The sequence below is a fragment of the Alosa pseudoharengus genome, unplaced genomic scaffold (assembly GCF_046254945.1).
Source record: "Alosa pseudoharengus isolate Yale_2024_CS ecotype anadromous, Long Island Sound unplaced genomic scaffold, YU_APseudo_1.1 YU_APseudo_1.1_scf_23, whole genome shotgun sequence".
Lineage (NCBI taxonomy): Eukaryota > Metazoa > Chordata > Actinopteri > Clupeiformes > Clupeidae > Alosa > Alosa pseudoharengus.
In genome coordinates, this window is record NW_027468685.1 from 3,749,380 (window position 1) to 3,767,998 (window position 18,619).

At 44.3% G+C, this 18,619-nt stretch overlaps 2 protein-coding genes across 3 annotated transcripts; one reads left to right on the plus strand and one right to left on the minus strand.

Annotated features, from left to right (window-relative positions):
- Nucleotides 1-650: 650 nt before the first annotated feature.
- On the minus strand, nucleotides 651-4,496 carry snapin (SNAP associated protein). The gene is made up of 4 exons (XM_076301140.1): nucleotides 4,349-4,496; nucleotides 3,111-3,157; nucleotides 2,881-2,999; nucleotides 651-1,649 (listed from the first exon to the last, which is right to left on the minus strand). Exons 1-4 carry the CDS (start codon nucleotides 4,462-4,464, stop codon nucleotides 1,542-1,544), a joined length of 390 nt encoding a protein of 129 aa, XP_076157255.1. The 5' UTR covers nucleotides 4,465-4,496; the 3' UTR covers nucleotides 651-1,541.
- Nucleotides 4,497-4,546: 50 nt separating this feature from the next.
- Nucleotides 4,547-18,484, plus strand: chtopa (chromatin target of PRMT1a). Of its 2 annotated transcripts, none has more exons than XM_076301139.1 (6): nucleotides 4,547-4,859; nucleotides 5,375-5,466; nucleotides 7,388-7,538; nucleotides 10,151-10,415; nucleotides 14,069-14,212; nucleotides 16,967-18,484. In XM_076301139.1, exons 2-6 carry the CDS (start codon nucleotides 5,402-5,404, stop codon nucleotides 17,182-17,184), a joined length of 843 nt encoding a protein of 280 aa, XP_076157254.1. In that variant the 5' UTR covers nucleotides 4,547-4,859; nucleotides 5,375-5,401; the 3' UTR covers nucleotides 17,185-18,484. The 2 variants fall into 2 exon arrangements, with proteins under 2 accessions (XP_076157254.1, XP_076157253.1); XM_076301138.1 differs by having other exon boundaries at nucleotides 4,548-4,859; nucleotides 7,388-7,553.
- Nucleotides 18,485-18,619: the final 135 nt, after the last annotated feature.

Below are 18,619 nucleotides of genomic sequence, written 5' to 3' on the forward strand. Positions count from 1 at the left end.
TGAGAAATGCCTCCAATAGAATGTTGTGGCAGGTCTGTTACTTTATAAAAAATAAAAAAAAAATTAAAAAAAAGTTAGACCATTTTATCATGCTGCTGCCTTAACCAATGTCTGGCTGGACAGATGAGCAATGGGCTGTATATGAAGTGAGATCAGTAGTTCATCCAGATTAACTTTGAGAGAATACCACAGATCTGGGCTGTATATGAAGCGAGATCAGTGGTTCATCCAGATTAACTTTGAGAGAATACCACAGATCTCTACAAGAACACATCACCGTGACATGCTCTTTTGAAACCAGCGGCTGCACTTACTTGGATAAGCCAGTTAGCTCCTTTTGCAGTATAGCGCTCAGACTGCAACCATCCCATGGCCACTTGCACTTACTTGGATTAGCCAGTTAGCTCCTTTTGCAGTATAGCGCTCAGACTGCAACCATCCCATGGCCACTTGTTAAATTCAATGTCTGCTTCCTCTGGTCTCAACAACAGAGGGAGTGCAACTCTTTGCTCATCTACACTGGGTCACTAAATAAAACATGCACACAGGGCAGAGCACTGCGTAATGCACCGTACCCCAACAACACCATCCAGCCATAACCTGTATTGCTAAATCATTGAGATTATGAAATAATATACACATGCTGCAAGTTTTATAGGTTCAAGGTCATGAAATACTTTTATTGTGCAATATTTGTATCACTGCTCATTTATCCTCCATTGATCCTTCCCAACCTGACTGACACGTATACTTGAACACCTTCAACAAGAAGATCTGCGCTGCAGTTGGGGTTGGAGATAGGCGTGTTTGAGAGCATGACGACATGGAGGAAACAAACGACGAGGCTGACAAGTCATCAATGTGGAGCTGGAGAGCAAGACAGCAGCTTGGAAAGCAAACCAAACAACAGAAAACAAACACTCTGGTGGAGCACTGCCCAGAAACACACACAACAACTGTGTGAGTCTTCACACTGTTTCAGCAGATTGCAACATACAAAAATGTCATTGTTAAAGAATCTCTACAAACTGAGACAGTGTTTAATGTAAGACTGTTCCACACACATGGGTCACAGATCACACTGGCTTAGCAAAAAGGTACATCATGCATGCACATCCTGAATTAAATTAAAGTTAATCAGCATTATTAATCAAGCTGCCAAAAAAACACAAATACCCATTTCTACAACATTTAGTTGTTCACAACTCCCTGTTGTGGCAAAATACAATATCCCAAATGATGAAGTTTAACATTGCTAATTCTAAGATCATGGAAATACATTTTAAAACAGCTATGTCACTGTTTCAAAATAGATCACCATGTCACAGCCACACATGCGCTACCCGGGCAACCAGCAAGCACATGGGTGAGTTTTTTAACAGTGACACAGCCCATGGTCAGAATTCTTTGTGTCTGGCGCCCTCTTGTGGCTGATTTATGTCACACCGTGCTCCACGGGAGCCTGCTGCTGGGGGCTTACAAACTCAAGAAAGGGTATTAGGGTGCAATCTCAGTCTCTGGAGGTGAGAAGATGAACCGCATCAAGGCTTGCTGGGAGAACGAGGTGTGAATGCACCCGACGTCTCGAGCATGGTCTTCCTGCGTGCCGTTTCCTTGGCAACGTTGTGGTTGAGCCGCCGCAAACGCTCCTGTGAAGAGAGGTGGAGATGGTTCAAACAGTGAATGAGGTGTTTAAGTTTAAGTTTAAGTTTATATACATGGATTTCTATGCAACGTCACGAAAACATGCATGCACATCCAAGAGGCAGAAAGCACCATAGAACAGCATAGAGCAATGCAAAAGAGCAAAAGAATAAAATGAGTTTTTGTGCTGAAAACTGCACCAATTCGAAATCACGATGGTTAGAGAATATTAAATATGTTCAATATCCCTAACGCATGTCTTCGCCAAAAATGACAAAATATGATGTTATATTAATAATGCAAATGAACGGCAAACTTTGAAATATAGTCTGAAATGAGATGTTATTATCATTGATTGGTATACAATAAAATCCGATTGTACCTTACAGCAGCCGACTATTTAGGTTAAGTTTATAACGTTGTGGACGGCCACCAAGCGTCTTCTGCCCCATGGCTGCGCGCACATTTAGTTTTGTTGGTAAACGGGAAACCCGTGTATACTCTTTTGATCCCGTGAGGGAAATTTGGTCTCTGCATTTATCCCAATCCGTGAATTAGTGAAACACACTCAGCACACAGTGAACACACAGTGAGGTGAAGCACACACTAATCCCGGCGCAGTGAGCTGCCTGCAACAACAGCGGCGCTCAGGGAGCAGTGAGGGGTTAGGTGTGCTTCAGCCGTGCCTACTGGTCGGGGTTCGAACCGGCGACCCTCCGGTTACAAGTCCGAAGCACTAACCAGTAGGCCACGGCTGCCCCTGTGTTGGGTTAGATGCTAGAGTCAAAGATCCTTGATTACTCCGCTTTAACCCTCTGCTAGAGTGCTGTCTGCAATGACCCAAGAAGCAGACAGGGTGATGCCATGTGTGGCCATGTCCACTGAAACCGCTAAATTGCAACTGAACAATTAAACATTTTATTTGAGGAAAACATTTTAAGCATTAGACAGCAAAATGGTATCCACTCTGGTATGTACTCTGATAGACTGACAGACAGACATGTAGATAGACATTTAGATAGATAGATAGATAGATAGATAGATAGATAGATAGATAGATAGATAGATAGACAGATAGACAGACAGACAGACAGCTTGATTGATAGCCGCATCAAGGTTCATGACCTTGAACCTATAAAACTTGCAGCTTGATTGATAGATACTTTGAATATCCAGACGGAATTTTAGGAATGTTTAGTGCACTGTTAAAAAAATCTCAGGAATAATTTCACAAACCTGCGCATTCTGAAGAATGTTGTTGACCAGTACCACTCTACGTCGCGCATTCAGCAGTTTCTTGACATATGGGTCTAGGTCTAGCGCCACCTTCTGGTGTTCATTGATTCTACACAATTCTAAGTAGAGAGAGAGAGCGTCTCAGAAGTGTACACACTGAGTGATTCTAATAATTATTGGTTAAAAAATGCACATACATGAAAGTTTGCAGGAACCTAAACCCAACGTACCTGTAGCCAAATTGTCAATATGTTCCCGAAGCTCCACTTGGCTCTCCCTAGTGACAGAAAGACAATAACACATAGGTTATCTAAACATTTTGGTAGTGCTGTGCAAAAGTCTTACATCCACATTACATATTTTGCTGGAACAGTATGTGTATGTTTACTGCTCTTATTAAAATACTATAATCTAATAATAAGATAATATAGTATTCAGAATTAAAAACATAACAAAAATGTAGTTTTTGCTCTGGTTCCAATCCCATTTCAGTCTTAGGTCACCACTGGGTTTTTCTTGTTTTAGCAGTGTTATAATGACCAATCTCAACACGTGGGGAAGCTGTTGATGGAGTCGTAGTTCCCCACCCAGACCACAGTCAGGCCTGCTCTGCCCTGCCCAGCCCAGGCCAGCCCACCATAGGCTGCTGGCAGATCCAGCTGTGATGAGATGCCAACTTCCCTCACTGACTGTGGCTCACCCAGAACCTGATCCTGTGGTGTAATGAGCATCTTGGCAGAATGCAATGCGGAGAGTCAACCTGAGATGTATTGCACATCTTCTGTGGCCCCTCATAGTCTCTGTTAGCCTCAGGCTGTGAAGGGGATCTTGAGATCAGCTGCTGACTTCACTGTGGCTCGTCTTGAAACAGACCCTGTGGCCTACTGTACATCTTGTGTGGCCTCTCATAGTCTGAGTTAGCCTTCCCAGTGAAGCCGAGCAATGAGCTTTTTTGCCCCTGTAACTACTCGATGAGGTCTTCAATCTTTCAAAGCATTATCATCTCCTTCCCACTTCACCAATAAATGAGAACCAGAAACAGAAGGCTCCATCAATAGTGTCCCCCTTTGCCAGATTGGTTATCATAACACTGAGCAACAAATCAAGTGACGTTACACCCTTTTGTGTACTTCTGGTGGTGTTCTCATAAACAGAAAGAGACGTTACGTTACGTTATCATCACATTGTTAAACCAACAAATCTACTGGCGGCCTAAGACCTTTGTACAATACAGTACATAACGTAGAATACAATATATTCACATAATGTCACCCTTCCACTGAAGAGGTAGACGCATGAGTAATGTTAAACATTTGTTATTGACATTTCGCCCAGGTTTCGCATAATCACGAGATCTGTCATATGACAGCTAGAATGCTAGCAAGTTAGCGTACTGTGTTGGAAAATGACAATAGCATCTTGAGAACATAATAATTTACTACCTTGATCCCAGCAACATTGCACATACCTTACTGAGTGCACATGTAAATCGAGCTGCTGGACAGCAGGTTGCAAGAGGTCAAACAGACCTTCGGCTAAGGCATCTTTACCCGAAGGGGTTTCCACCACAGCTACTGCCGCCATGTTTCCTTGTGGTGCATGTGATTCTCGCGACGTCTGGCGTCAACGTGAACCACTCCATTTTCCTCTGTCGGGTCATACACACACACAAGGGATTAGCACCATTTTGTTTTGAATGGGAGGAGAGCAGCAGCTGGCCAGCGCAACTCTCTAGATTTCGCCTGTGTTATTCTTACAACTTGTAAAATAACACCAAACGAAAGAACAATATTCGTGGCGTTGCTTCTGTTTGCTGGCAGCGCATTCTTTAGTCGATGTCGTTCAGGTACCTCGTGATAACTGGATCGCTAACGTTACATAAACGTTAGCTCAGATAAACTGACTGGCGAGCACACTCTTTGGCACTTCTGTCTCAAACAGATCACATCTCAGCGGTTTCGTCTAGAAAATTCTTCCACGTAAGTATTTTACTGTTTTACTCACTTGGCTGGAGCTATATTTGGTTGATTAGAAATAGATGCTATACATCTGTGATGGAGGTGTTTAGCTTATGAGTCTTGGTATCCAAGACAACTTGGCAGAGCTATGCAGCTAGCATGTTACATGGTTAAGAAGATTACGTAATGTTATGATCCATATTGCATAGAAATGTCCTAACGTTATATGATAAAATTAGCTGTCTGTCGTAGCTAAGTTGTGTTTCCTTTGGTTGTTGGCGAATCTGACTAAGTTTCGTTTCTAGCTAGCTAACGTTAATGTTTCTGGAAGAATGACATGTCTGGGCGTGTCATACTTCAGTAGACGCTACGTGCATAGCATAGATTGATTTGCTAAGGTATTAGATAAGGTGTAAGATATTTGTCAGTGACCGACATCTGTCAAAGGTAATGTGGACTACTTCTGTCTTCATTGTTCTGTTCAAGCTGTTAAGGTTAGTCATCATTAACGTTAACTGTTACTGTCTCCTTCACAGGAATCTCCCAGCAAGATCGAAGCTAAAATGAGTGCTCCTTCATCTCAAAAAGTCGTGCTGAAAAGCACCACCAAGGTGTCCCTGAACGAGCGGTGAGGCGCCACGCACCCCGACAGCTTTTATTGACGGGAGAGAACAGACCTAGAGATACGTAGAGAGCCGCGGCAAGATGGCGTACTTTGGAAGTCACAGAAGGGCCATACCAGACCCGTCATGGACGCTAGAGTGCCCACATCCTGTGCACTGCTTAGACGAGATGACCCATGGCAATGGGTGGTCCGGTCATGTAGAAATAATGCTTATTGGTAAAGGCTGATTGGTAAAAGCTGTATGGCTTTGAAATGGCTATAGATGAGCTGCACTTCTCCCGAGGAGTGAGCGAGCTCTGTTTAGCAGTGCACACACATAAGTGTGATGAGAGGGTCAAGGTGATCTGGTGTAATGAGGTAAGATGCTGCCCCCTACGCTCAGTGGGCTTCCTCGACCTTGGGAATGGAAAGTTGCAAACGTGAGACACCGTGGAGGGAGGATGCCCAGTGTGGTCCTCCTCCAGCTTTTCCCTGCCCTCTCGCAAACTCTCTCTCTCACACACTCTTTTCTGTCTCCGTCTCTCTCTATCTCTCTCTCTTTCCCCCCCCCTATCCTTTCCTCATCTCTGCTGTCTTTTCTCCCCTCCTCGACTTCATGTCTCGCACCCCAAACAAAGGCACCCAGTCCTAGCCTGGACGTGGCCATCTCCGGCGTCCTCTCTCGCCATCCATCCATCCCCTCGGGCTCCTGATGACCCCCTGCTGCGGTGTCCCCTCACTGGACTGGGGAGGCGAGGAGTGCGGTCCGGCACGGTCTGGGCTGTAAGAGGCTGGGTGGCCAGACACCCCCCCCAGTCCTGGGTCTCCAACCCCTGTAGCCCTCCACGGCGAGGTGGAGACCTGTAAGTGGCCGTCACACTCTCATCCCTCTCTCTCTCTTTCTCTCTCTCTCTCTCTCTCATTTTCTCTTTCTAACAGTGTTTTACCTACACTTTTCACTTTCCCTTAGTCTTTCTTTCTTCCTTCATCTGTTTTGTTTTTCTCTGAACTGTGGAACTCTGAAGTGTTCTCTCTTTAACTTTTCCAGCCGCTTTCCTTCTTATCCACTTTCCCCCTTTCTCTCTCGCTCTCTTCTGTCAACTGTCAAACAATGTCCTCGTCTGCTCTTAGCTCTCCATCTTTCTCCATTTCGCCTCCTCTGTGTCTATCCTTCGTCTCCTGCTCTTTTCTCGCCTCCTCTTTTCTCGCCTCCTCTGTGTCTATCCTTCGTCTCCTGCTCTTTTCTCGCCTCCTCTTTTCTCGTCTCCTCTGTGTCTATCCTTCGTCTCCTGCTCTTTTCTCTCCTGCTCTGTGTCTATCCTTCGTCTCCTGCTCTTTTCTCGCCTCCTCTTTTCTCGTCTCCTCTGTGTCTATCCTTCGTCTCCTGCTCTTTTCTCTCCTGCTCTGTGTCTCTCCTTCGTCTCCTGCTCTTTTCTCGTCTCCTCTGTGTCTCCGTTGTCTCTTCACAGGGTCTCTCCTGCTCTTTTCTCGTTTGTCTGTCCCATTCACAGCTCTCTTTATATGCTGGTTTAGCCGGGGTGTCTAGACCTCACACACACAGAGAGAGAGAGAGAGAGATTAAACAGACAAAACAGAACACAAAAAACAAAGTGGGCATTGCCTGACTACGCCATGGGCTGCCCGTGACTACGTCCTTGGTGTGTGTGTGTGTGTGTGTGTGAAATGATTTGATATGGAACCCTCCCTCCACTGCCCCCCCCCTCCTCCCTCTCTCCTTTCCTTCTATCCCCCTCTTTTTCTCTCTCCCTCTCCTCCACCTCTCTCTCCCTCCCTCTCTCTCTCCACCTCTCTCTCTCCACCTCTCTCTCTCTCTCCCTCCCTCTCTCTCTCTCCACCTCTCTCTCTCCCCCTCACTCTCTCTCTCTCTCTCTCTCTCTCTCTCCCTCCTGCTCTTCTCCTGTCCCCACCCTTCCCCACCTCCAAGCTTCACAAACATGCTGAAGACCAAGCCGCCGAGCGCCGTGAGCATCCGCGCCAGCCTGCAGCAGCATCACGCGGCCAGCGCGCGGAACCGACGCCTGGCCCAGCAGATGGAGAACCGGCCCTCCGTACAGGCCGCCCTCCACCACAAGCAGGTGGGTCGTCTTCAGGTGAGACAAGCCCACAGTCGCTACAGCCGCCGCCGCCGCTGTAGGGTACGGGTCGGGGGAGACACAGCACGATGATGCCAATGTCCCTAAGCCCCTGGTCACATATTTGGGAATTCGCTCTTCACCTGTCGTTTGTCGCTTCAAAAAATTGACATTTGTTTGCTCCAAGTTACCCAATTAACTCACTTATTTAACTGTTTTAGATATTGCTAACAAGGTTAGTGTCCTGTGTTAGCTATGCTGTTGTGATGTTTATTGAATCCGACCAGGGTCACTGTTTAAAAGTTAAGATGTAAGATGGTGAGGTAGATATTGTAAGCTAGTGTAACAAGATAGTTACTTGGTCATGTCACTTATCTAGCAAGACTTGTTTGGTTGACTTTTAGGCTATATCACAAACTAGGCGAAGAGAACGTCCACAGCATGTAGATCACGTTTTGAAATCCTCGTAAAACAGATGAGAGAGCTAACCGGCCGTGCTGTAGCTAGACGCAGGTTTAGTTAAGCAAGAGAAGACTAAGATGATTGACAAATAATACACATGTAATCAAACTGATTTTTTTGCTAACGCTCACTCACAATGCATGCGGTTTGGACACGGTGTAAGATGATTGAATAGTGCGCTCATTGACCAGACTGATAAACTCTGTGTGTGTATGTAGTTGTCTCAGAGCACCTTTGGCCCTCATATCAGCGGTCACATGTTGTAGACATGACTCGTGGGGTTCAGTGCCTGGTATGAAATCTGACTGTGTGCCGATACCATTGCGCTATGACCAACCTGAACTATCAGAGTTTGTTTGGTGGGGTGGGGTGGGGTTTGAAGAACTCAGCAGTCCTGGAGATGCTGAAACCAGGTCCTCTGGCACTCACTTTAGCGCCTGCATTTCAGATGCATGCCTGGCCTGCCCAGCCCTGTTACTAAGCTCAGTGTTCTGTTTTTGAACATTCTAACATAAGATTCCGTTCCGCAACAATGGACCCTTTCAACAAGGTAAACAAAAACAATGCTTGAACATTCTATTTGGGCCCCAATCTACTTCCTCTGCATTAAGATAACATATGGAATGTTAAAAAGGAAGTCTTGTGGGGCCAACTATGATGCTGATAATGAAAATTCCATGAAAGGGTCTATAGAGTCCCGAAGTGTGACGTAGCGTTTCCATGACGGTAGAATCACTGGATCTAAACAAACTTTCAAAGTGGCATAAATAGCATTGAATGGAGACATGTGGCATCATTTCTAGCTAATAAAAATAAATATATCCATTTAAACATGTTTTACCTGCTAGGCAGCAGCTTAGCCACATAACACGGATTCCATGGCAGGTGTAATAGAAAGAAAGAAAATTCCAGTGGATATTTCACGTCTTCTCAAAGACTGGCGGCTGTTAAGAGCGAAGTTTTTTGCCAAAAAAATAAAGGCAAAACACGTGCGTGAATTTAAGGATTTTAACCGCATGCTGTGAAGTTACATGCAGGTCTCTTTTACGGAGGAAACCCATGCTAAAATAAAACTCTGTAGTCACGAATTTGATCGTGTTGGTATGAATATATGTTGTAGTATGTGATTCCTACAGTGTAAAAAAATATACTAACGTCTTAGAAACGTTGTAAAATTATTAAAATAGATTAAGAAAGCCAACGCTATGGTGATTTCTAATGGTAGATTGATTTGTTTAGATCCAGTGAAATTGCTGCCTTGGCAACGCTACGTCATGGCTTCGGGACTCTATAGAAGCAGTGTTTCCCACAGAATTGAATTCTATTTGTGGTGGTAGGTTTGCAGAATTAACTTTTAATGCAACAGTTTTTAACAAACTAGCGCAGCGTGGTTATGATGCCGATTTAAGCATGTAGGTTTGTTGAGAGACAAGGAGAGGCTGTGCAAAGGTGCACATAGCTCTACAATGAATGAATTCCATCCTATTTAAATAGCATAACATGGAAAATCATTGTGTGGTGGTCAGTGTTGATATTGTGGTGGGCCGCCACAAATAAGTCAATGTATGGGAAACAGTGTGAAGGTTCTAAAATTCTATGTTGAATTCAATGACCCCAGATATTCTTTCGTTCATTTCCCAACATTCCGACGTTACTCCTTTAATATAACATGAAAGGGGTTTTTGGAATTGGAGTAGCTGTCTTATCTACCTGTGTAGGGCTGAGAAACGAGCAGGTATTTAAGCTCTCTGGTCACTGAGGAGCATATTAATACTTTCCCAATAGTGGGTCAGCACGGCATTCTGTTGTTGCTGATGTTGATGTCTGTGTGTTATGATCTGATGCTGATGGGACACTCTATCATCCAACACACAACACAGGAGAACAAACAGATTACCCAGGAAGCCATTGGACTTGTCTCCAGCTGCATTTTAAAACCCCTTTCCATCCCCTGATCGCACACACCACCCCACACCACCCCACACCACCCCACCCCACACCACACCACACCACACCACACCACACCACACCACCCCACACCACACCACACCACACCACACCACACCAGTGCTGGCATGCAGAAAAACTAGATATGACCTGTGTCTCTCCCCACCTTTACTTACTGTGTGTGTGTTCTCCCTCCCATCCCTCAGAGCCTGAAGCAGCGCCTGGGTAAGAGCAACATCCAGGCGCGTCTGGGCCGTCCGGTGGGGGCCCTGATGATGCGTGGGGTCGGCGGGGGCCGAGGTTTCGCCGGGGGCCGAGGCTTCGCCGGGGGCCGAGGTTTCGCCGGGGGTCGAGGCTTCGCCGGGGGTCGAGGCTTCGTCGTAGGCGGGCTGAGAGGAGCGGCGCGCGGAGGAGGACTGAGGGCACGCGGCGGCCGAGGAGTGGGCATGAGGGGAGCCCTCGTCTTCAGAGGTCAGTCCGCACTCGGACACCGACAGCAGGGGCGCTTGTTTTCGCCCTCTCTCTTTCTATCTCTCTCGTCTGCGTGCTCTTTCTCTCTCCCTCGGGCAAAGATGATGGAGCACTCTCACTGGAGAGGCTAGTAACAGACTCGGGGATATAGACGCTCGATGGTGTTTTAAGCCCCCAACGTTGTCTTCCAGGCAGCGCTGCCACCGTTGACTTTAAGGCACCTAACCCTAACCCTAACCCTAACCTTAACCCAACCCTAGCCCTAACCTTAACCCATGCCTAATCCTAGCCCTAACATTAACCCCTAGCCCTAACATTAACCCATGCCTAACCCTAACCCATGCCTAACTCTAGCCCTAACCCATGCTTAACCCTAGTCCTAACCCATTCCTAACCCTAGCCAGGTCCAGGACCAGGTAGCGCTGCCTTGAACACGACGTTGGGGACTTAAAACACCAAGAAACAATATGGACTTTGTTTGTTTGTTTAAATACCCCCCCATCTTGCTCTCTCTCTCTCTCTCTCTCTCTCTCTCTCTCTCTCTCTCTCTCTCTCTTTCTTCATCTCTTCAGTGTGGTGGTTGAGTGCTGGTGTGTAAGTGTGTTATGAGGTGGGTGTGGTGGTTGAGTGCTGGTGTGTGATGTTGTGTGTGTTATGAGGTGAGTGTGGTGTGTGATGTTGTGTAAGTGTGTTATGAGGTGGGTGTGGTGGTTGAGTGCTGGTGTGTGATGTTGTGTGTGTTATGAGGTGAGTGTGGTGTGTGATGTTGTGTGAGTGTGTTATGAGGTGGGTGTGGTGGTGCTGGTGTGTGATGTTGTGCAGGCCAGAGGGCTGTCAGTGTTGAGAGGCCACAGCAGCTGCTCCTTCATGCTGTGCTCTGGCTGAGATCCAGCTGCTGGAGCCCCCTGGGAGGTTTCCTGTGAGCGCAGCCCCAGTTAGGGTTCTCCTGCTGGGCTTGTCAGCACCTCAGATCACCCCTCTAACACCGCTGCAGGTGGAACTGTCTGTCAACCAGAGAAAACGCCTCTGGTCATTTTATAATTTTATCACACACATAATAAACACATTAGTCAGTGCAGTGGTAGACTTAGATCACCTGTCTATTCAACATTATCCATAATATAGACAAGGCCTATTAGTGCATGGCCATGTTTATTCAACATTATTCATATAGACGAGTCCTATTAGTGCATTATTCATATAGACAAGGCCTATTAGTGCATGGCTATGATTATTCATATAGAAGAGTCCTATTAGTGCATGGCTATGTTACTTCAACATTATCCATATAGACGAGGCCTATTAGTGCACTAATTATTCATATAAAAGAGGCCTATTAGTGCATTTTTAGTGCACTAATTATTAATATAGAAGAGGCCTATTAGTGCATTATTAGTGCACTAATTATTCATATAGAAGAGGCCTATTAGTGCATTATTAGTGCACTAATTATTCATATAGACGAGGCCTATTAGTGCATTATCAGTGCACTAATTATTTATATAGATGAGGCCTATTAGTGCATGGCCATGTCATCGCTGTGAAGTGTTGCTGTGTAGTTGTGGGGACAGAAGAGTTTGGAATCTCCCCTTTGGGTCATTCCACGTCAATTCAACCAGGGCCCACACACTCAAAAAATTACCAGGTGTACCTATGTTACTCAGGAGACGCACTGTAAAATTACTTTTATGTAAGATCAATACTTTCCAAGATACAGCCAGTTTTACGGAGGGAGGGGGGTGTCGATTTTGTTTGGCCTCTTTTTTTGTCAAAGTTCACAAGCCCATTGCACAAGAACTAAACCATGTAGGAGGCTCACATGTTGCATGCTGGTACATAAATAGGAATAGTATGTAGCAAAATCGTCACGTTTGGTCTGGATGATCCTGCATGGTCTTAGCTGTTCCTCAGAGTTGATCAAAATGTTATTGGATTTTTTGGCTGGGCTCTGTTTAGGCCTTCAGAAGATTCCTTTTTTCAGAATTTTTTGAGACCTAAGTGCATGGGCCCTGACCTGGTTGAATTGACGTGGAATGACCCCTCTGTTTGTCATTGTAATAAAGGCGAACAATGAGTGACAAGCTCGGGTCTTCACACAAGCAGCTGAGGACTTGAAGGGCCAGCTTTAGGCCCCAAGGTGTTCTGAGCGGCTGGTTCTAAACCAGACCATATTGTGCTGCCATGCACTTTGGCCCTGTGCGGAACTTTCCACTGTAGTCTCCCCTCATTATACGCACTTAATCAATTGGAGTCAATTGGAGTTTGATGAGCACAATTTTAGATCAAATGTGTGTCAAATGACATCCTGACTTCTACAACCAAGGTGGAGAAATAAAGCACTTCTTGTCTTATCTGTTGCATTTTTTTCTTCTTCACCATAGGATAGTGAGAAGCGCAATTTCAATTATTCTGCATGTCTAGTATATGTGAAGTTGACGATAAAGCTGACTTTGACTTTGAGAAATAACCTCACCACACTAATGTGATAGGCTAAAGTGAAGAGTGTACAATCTTTTGAGTATCCATGCTTACTAGTCCTGGACTAGCCACAATGTGTGTGCTGGGCTCTTATAAGACTGGAGGTCCAATCATTTTGTAGCCTATAGGCCTAATGACTTCCGTGAGAAGGCTAGTCCGTTCGCTATCGAAATGGAACTTCACTGAAAGTGAAAGTAAGGAAGTAATAGCCTACGTTTCTGTGCAGCATCTGAAACTTCAAAGTGCTATTTGTGTGGGGAACTATTTGTTTTCTCAGCAGACACATGTAACGGCTAAGGGAGATTTCAAGCCAGTTTAACGTGACAGACGGAAGTAGCCTGTTTCACGCCAGGTTAACGTGACAGACTGAAGTAGCCTGTTTCTCACAGTTTAACGTGACAGACGGAAGTAGCCTGTTTCTCACAGTTTAACGTGACAGACGGAAGTAGCCTGTTTCTCACAGGTTAACGTGACAGACGGAAGTAGCCTGTTTCTCACAGTTTAACGTGACAGACGGAAGTAGCCTGTTTCTCACAGGTTAACGTGACAGACGGAAGTAGCCTGTTTCTCACAGGTTAACGTGACAGACGGAAGTAGCCTGTTTCTCACAGTTTAACGTGACAGACGGAAGTAGCCTGTTTCTCACAGGTTAACGTGACAGACGGAAGTAGCCTGTTTCAAGCCAGTTTAACGTGACAGACGGAAGTAGCCTGTTTCTCACAGGTTAACGTGACAGACGGAAGTAGCCTGTTTCAAGCCAGTTTAACGTGACAGACGGAAGTAGCCTGTTTCTCACAGTTTAACGTGACAGACGGAAGTAGCCTGTTTCTCACAGTTGATTAGCATGCCAAAGTGGCGCAGTACCTGCCGTAATTCAGCCGCCGATATAAACATCTACTTGCTGTTGGCGCTTGGCAGGTTCATTTTTGAGCCCTGGCTGTGTGATGACCTTGAGAGAGAGAGAGTGCGTGCGTGTGTGTGTGATTCGTGAACGTTCCAAGAAGCGCTGTGTTGCATTGACCACAGTGTGGAATGATAACACAGGTGTTTTTTTTTTTTTTTTTTAAATAAATTGCTTGCATTTCCTGGCCTGTTAACTTGACTTATTGATTGCCTGAGTAAGGTGTGTTTTAACGTGTGTGTGTGCGTGTGCGTGTGTGTGTGTGTCTCTGTAGGCATGGGCCAGATGCGAGGCCGTGGGGGCGCTGGGCGAGCAGGCCTGAGGAGGGGCATGCGTCAGCGAGGAGGCGGACCTGGCAGAGGGGCCATGATGATTGGCCGAGGAGCAGGAAGAGGAGGGGCTGGAGCTCGAGGCAGAGGTGGGTAGTGGTAGTAGTAATGTACACCTGCAGACTGTTACACTCAGTCGGTACTGTGAGAGATTTACGTTCTGTTACCTTTATTTAACCAGGAAGAAATCCCATCAATTGAGATTTGCATCTATTGTACAAGAGAGCCCTGGCCAAGAAGCCAGTACACAGCAGACCAAAAAACAATAGACATTAGAGCCCGACCGATTTATCGGCGGGCCGATATTATCGGCGGGCCGATATTATCGGCCGATATTAGGCATTTTCCAAACAATCGGTATCGGCATTTATAATGGCCGATAAATTAATATTTTAAAAATAAAATAAAAACGGACGAAACACCCTTCAACCATGTCATGAGTGTTGGCGTTGTATAGTTTGTCCACCAGAGGGCACTCTACACCGTCCCTGCTGGCAACACTCGTGTATAACGCGCCACACATCCTGCAACCTGCTGATTCAGCAAGAGTCGGGCAGAGAGAACAAGTCATCCGCGAGTGAGATCATCAGTGAAGTGTGTTCATGGTGATTTGGTCACGAGACATACATTGCTTGAATAACAATTAAAAGAACATCCCCATCAGTTCTCCTAACTCAAATAAGCATGACAAAATTCGTGAAAACAATGTCCAGTTTTGCTGCTGTTAAATAAGTCGAGAGTGAAGCGGAATTAGCTAGTAATTACGTTACGTTGTTACAGTGTAGTTGACTGTCTGTCCTTTTAACTTTTGACAATGTGACTGAAGATGTATTTCTTTAATAGCGTGACAGTTAGCAGTGAGACGTATCATCTCTCCCCGGCCTGTTATTTTGAAAGCGTATGTTTTACAATTTGCAGTATGACGTTATCCATTGCTAAATTATGGTTCATCATGGCTCATCAGCTAGCTAATGCCATGAATATCAGTGGAAGACCGCTAACGTTAACATTAATGAGCTTGGAAACCAGAAACCACAACAAACTTATTCTGCCTAAATAAAGTAATGATTACTGTATTTAAAACTAGTATATCTGTAGTTATCTGTAGTCCCTGCACTGTAATAAAATAAGTTAGACGTGCGAGGAGTGAACATTTAGACATAGAGAAAAAGTATCAAATGTAGCTTGTGCAAAACGTAGCTTGTGCATAAAAGTTAGCTTTTCTTTTACACGTGTGTGAAATCCATAGACAGTAAAAGGTGAAATCCAATGACGCCAGGTGTGCGTTTCAGACTGTCGTTCAGCCGCAGCATTAACGAGTTACATAATCAGGGTTCCCACGGGTCCTTGAAATCCTTGAAAGTTTGTGAATCTGAAAAAAAAAATGAAAGTTTTTCAAAACAGACATAAATAAATGGAGGTCCTTGAAAGTCCTTGAATTTCTTTTTGAGGAAAAAAATCCATACAATTCCGTCCGCTTATTAACATGTTTCCATTATTTCGCCACCAGTTCTGATCAATATCCTATGCGTATGCCTGATTTACGTTGGTTAGAACTACACAACCAGCGTAATTTCTGCGTGTTTCCCGCGTGTAGTGTTTATTGCCCAAATATTTAATTTAACATATTGATGAATAAACCAACAGGTTCATGGTAACGAGTTTAACTTGTTTAGGAAAAGTTTATTTCAGCTCAGTTTTAGGCAAAATACAAACATGAAAAATACAGTAGGCCTACTACCATCTGTCTACTATCTGACCAAAAATAAAAGAAAACTGCGACAAGGTATCCTTGGTCTGTTGAGGTAACATGATTTAACCATGCCTTTGCTTGAAATTTATTGATACATTAGGTCCTTGAATTTGAGGATATTGGGCCTGGAAAGTCCTTGAATTTGATCTTAACCAAGGTGTGGGAACCCTGATAATGGATTTAGATCACTAAATAGAAGGTTTTAGAAGGCAGGCAGCAACTGATGATTGAAAATGGTTTGATGGAGCTTAATGGAAATAATTTTAAAAGTGCAGGTAAAGGGATAAGCAAGCTGACATTGTAATTATAAGGTAGCTTATAAGGCAATAGGGACAAATATTACACACGCACACTCAAACATTTAGGAGTGACCTTTATCTTGTTTAATGATAATACAAATGATGATGATAGCAATAATGTATCATTATTTTTTGTAATTATTAAGTCTTAGTTCAAAGTTATATTTATGAAGCTTACCAAGTCTTTTAATACTGGTAACTTTGATTTGGTTGTTGTTGATATTGTGTTTTTGTTCAAAAGACTTTCATATCTTAAGTTTCTATTTTTATACATTTTATTTATCAGAACCACTGTGACAATATTATTTAAAAATAAATAAGTTTGTTTTTAAAATGCATTATCATATTATTTTAGTCAATACTCATAAATAACTACAAATAACTAATGTTAGGAAAATCTGTTAATGTTTTGTTGCGCGTTTCTGAAAAAATATATATATATCGGATTTTTAAATCAACAAATATTTGTATCGGTATCGGCCTTCAAAATCCTTTATCGGTCGGGCTCTAATAGACATTGACACAACATTGACACAACATTGACACAACATTGACCAAAGATAATAGACAACATTGACCAAAGGCAGTAGATAATATTGACCAAAGACAATAGACAACATGGACACACCTACCGAATAAAAATTAAAACATAAATAAAAAATGTGTAAAACCACCTGGCCAGTGGCACCACATCAATAGAGAAGAAAAGTGTAATAGAAATTGTGTGTGTAGAATTGTGTAGAAGTAAGTGAGGTGTGTTGTGAGTGACGTCTCTTCTCGTTCTCGTGCAGGACGTGGTGGCGGCATGCGCGGTCGCGGGGGATTCGCCGGCCGGGGTGGCCGTGGGCGCGGCCGGGGTCGAGGAGCCGTCGGGGGTGGACGCAGTACCCAGGTGACGCGGGAGCAGTTGGACAACCAGCTGGACGCCTACATGTCCAAGACCAAAGGGCACCTGGACGCCGAGCTCGACGCATACATGGCCCAGGCCGACCCTGACAGCATGGAGTGACCGCCTCTGCCCCCCCCCCACCCCCCCCTCCTGGGCAGCGAGGCTCGTCCATATCCACAACGGAAGCAAAGCAGCGTAGACCTGCAGAAAACACTTAAAGACTTTTACATGAAGATGATTTTTTATATCACACACACACACACACACACACACACACATGAGATATGAATATGAATATGAATATATCTCTCAAAGTGTCAAGGTCAAACACGCATACGGACTCACACTGCACCCAGGGGACTCGGCCATGCTGATATGTCGATGCCCATCTCCCAGGGACTGGTCAGATCCACGCACTGCACAGCACAGCACAGCACAGCACACTAATGACAAGATTCTAAACACATCGGATTCCTCTATATCCGCAGGCTAGGCTGTTATACACAAGTGGGAAACAAATATACATTTGTGTGTACACATTTCTTTTGAATGTTTTATCGGACCATAGGGAGGACTGGATTGGTTGCTGTGTTTCTGTTTGTTATATGACCTGTATGACCTATGACCTATGACCTGTAATCTTTAACTGTAACTAAGAGGGCAATGTGCTCCCCTTGTTCTGCTGATCCACTCAAAGCAGATTTTTTTTTTTATTTCTGTTTTTTTTTTTTTTAATAAAGTGTTGAGTATTTGGTAGGACTCCAGGTGCTTGGCAATTAGATGAAATTGTTATGCTTCATTATATTATTATGAGTCTGCAGAATGCTGAGATATCTATCAGGGTTTTGCTTTGCTTAAAGTATGAAATCTTTTCACTATCACTAAGCAATAACAAAACAATTTAACAGAAGTAAAACAATCAGTGACCTGCCATGTGAAGGATTATGTGTATATTTGTTTTCTCATAAATAGCCCAGCAGTACGTCCAGTAGGTTTTTACAATACAAATGATTCAAAGTCAAATGTTTTATGTTGGGTACCCATTAAGGTTAGCAGTTTGATACCTGAAAATGACATCTTGCCCGGCTCTTTGTTCCTGTTTACGTGTTTACATTACGTGATGTGGAGGGTGTCATTTGTGGTGCCCTGCAAACAAGCACTGATCAAATGACTAACAGTTGAACAGTGGTATTGTTTTAAGATTTTATTTTACTGACCAATGAAGGCTACAACAGTCATACAAATATGTTTGATGGGAGATCCACAAAGATGCTTATAAATGCCTACACATAATGACACTGCCAGAACAAGGCCCCTATTCCTCTGTGTGAAATACCGGGACACTGATGGGAATATTTGTGTTGTTAAACCTTGTCTTGTTGCTTTGAAAGCTGTCATTAAATTTGAAGGAATTATTAAACATGGACGACATATTTTTTTTCCCAGAATAAGTGGAGCCCAAAATTGGTACACTAAAATGATGGACACTATTGCTGTAAAACAGACCTCCTGCCAGGGAAACCTGACATGTCAGACTCAGTTTGGGATATGTATT

Excerpts from the sequence above, each read along its gene's own strand:
- snapin (XM_076301140.1), bottom strand. The coding sequence starts at position 4,464 with ATGGCGGCAGTAGCTGTGGTGGAAACCCCTTCGGGTAAAGATGCCTTA. Across the intron at positions 3,158-4,348 it reads TTACATGTGCACTCAGTAAG|GGAGAGCCAAGTGGAGCTTC; the intron begins GTATGTGCAATG and ends TTCTGTCACTAG. Across the intron at positions 3,000-3,110 it reads TATTGACAATTTGGCTACAG|AATTGTGTAGAATCAATGAA; the intron begins GTACGTTGGGTT and ends CTCTCTACTTAG.
- chtopa (XM_076301138.1), top strand. The coding sequence starts at position 5,402 with ATGAGTGCTCCTTCATCTCAAAAAGTCGTGCTGAAAAGCACCACCAAG. Across the intron at positions 5,467-7,387 it reads AAGGTGTCCCTGAACGAGCG|CTTCACAAACATGCTGAAGA; the intron begins GTGAGGCGCCAC and ends CCCACCTCCAAG. Across the intron at positions 14,213-16,966 it reads GGCTGGAGCTCGAGGCAGAG|GACGTGGTGGCGGCATGCGC; the intron begins GTGGGTAGTGGT and ends GTTCTCGTGCAG.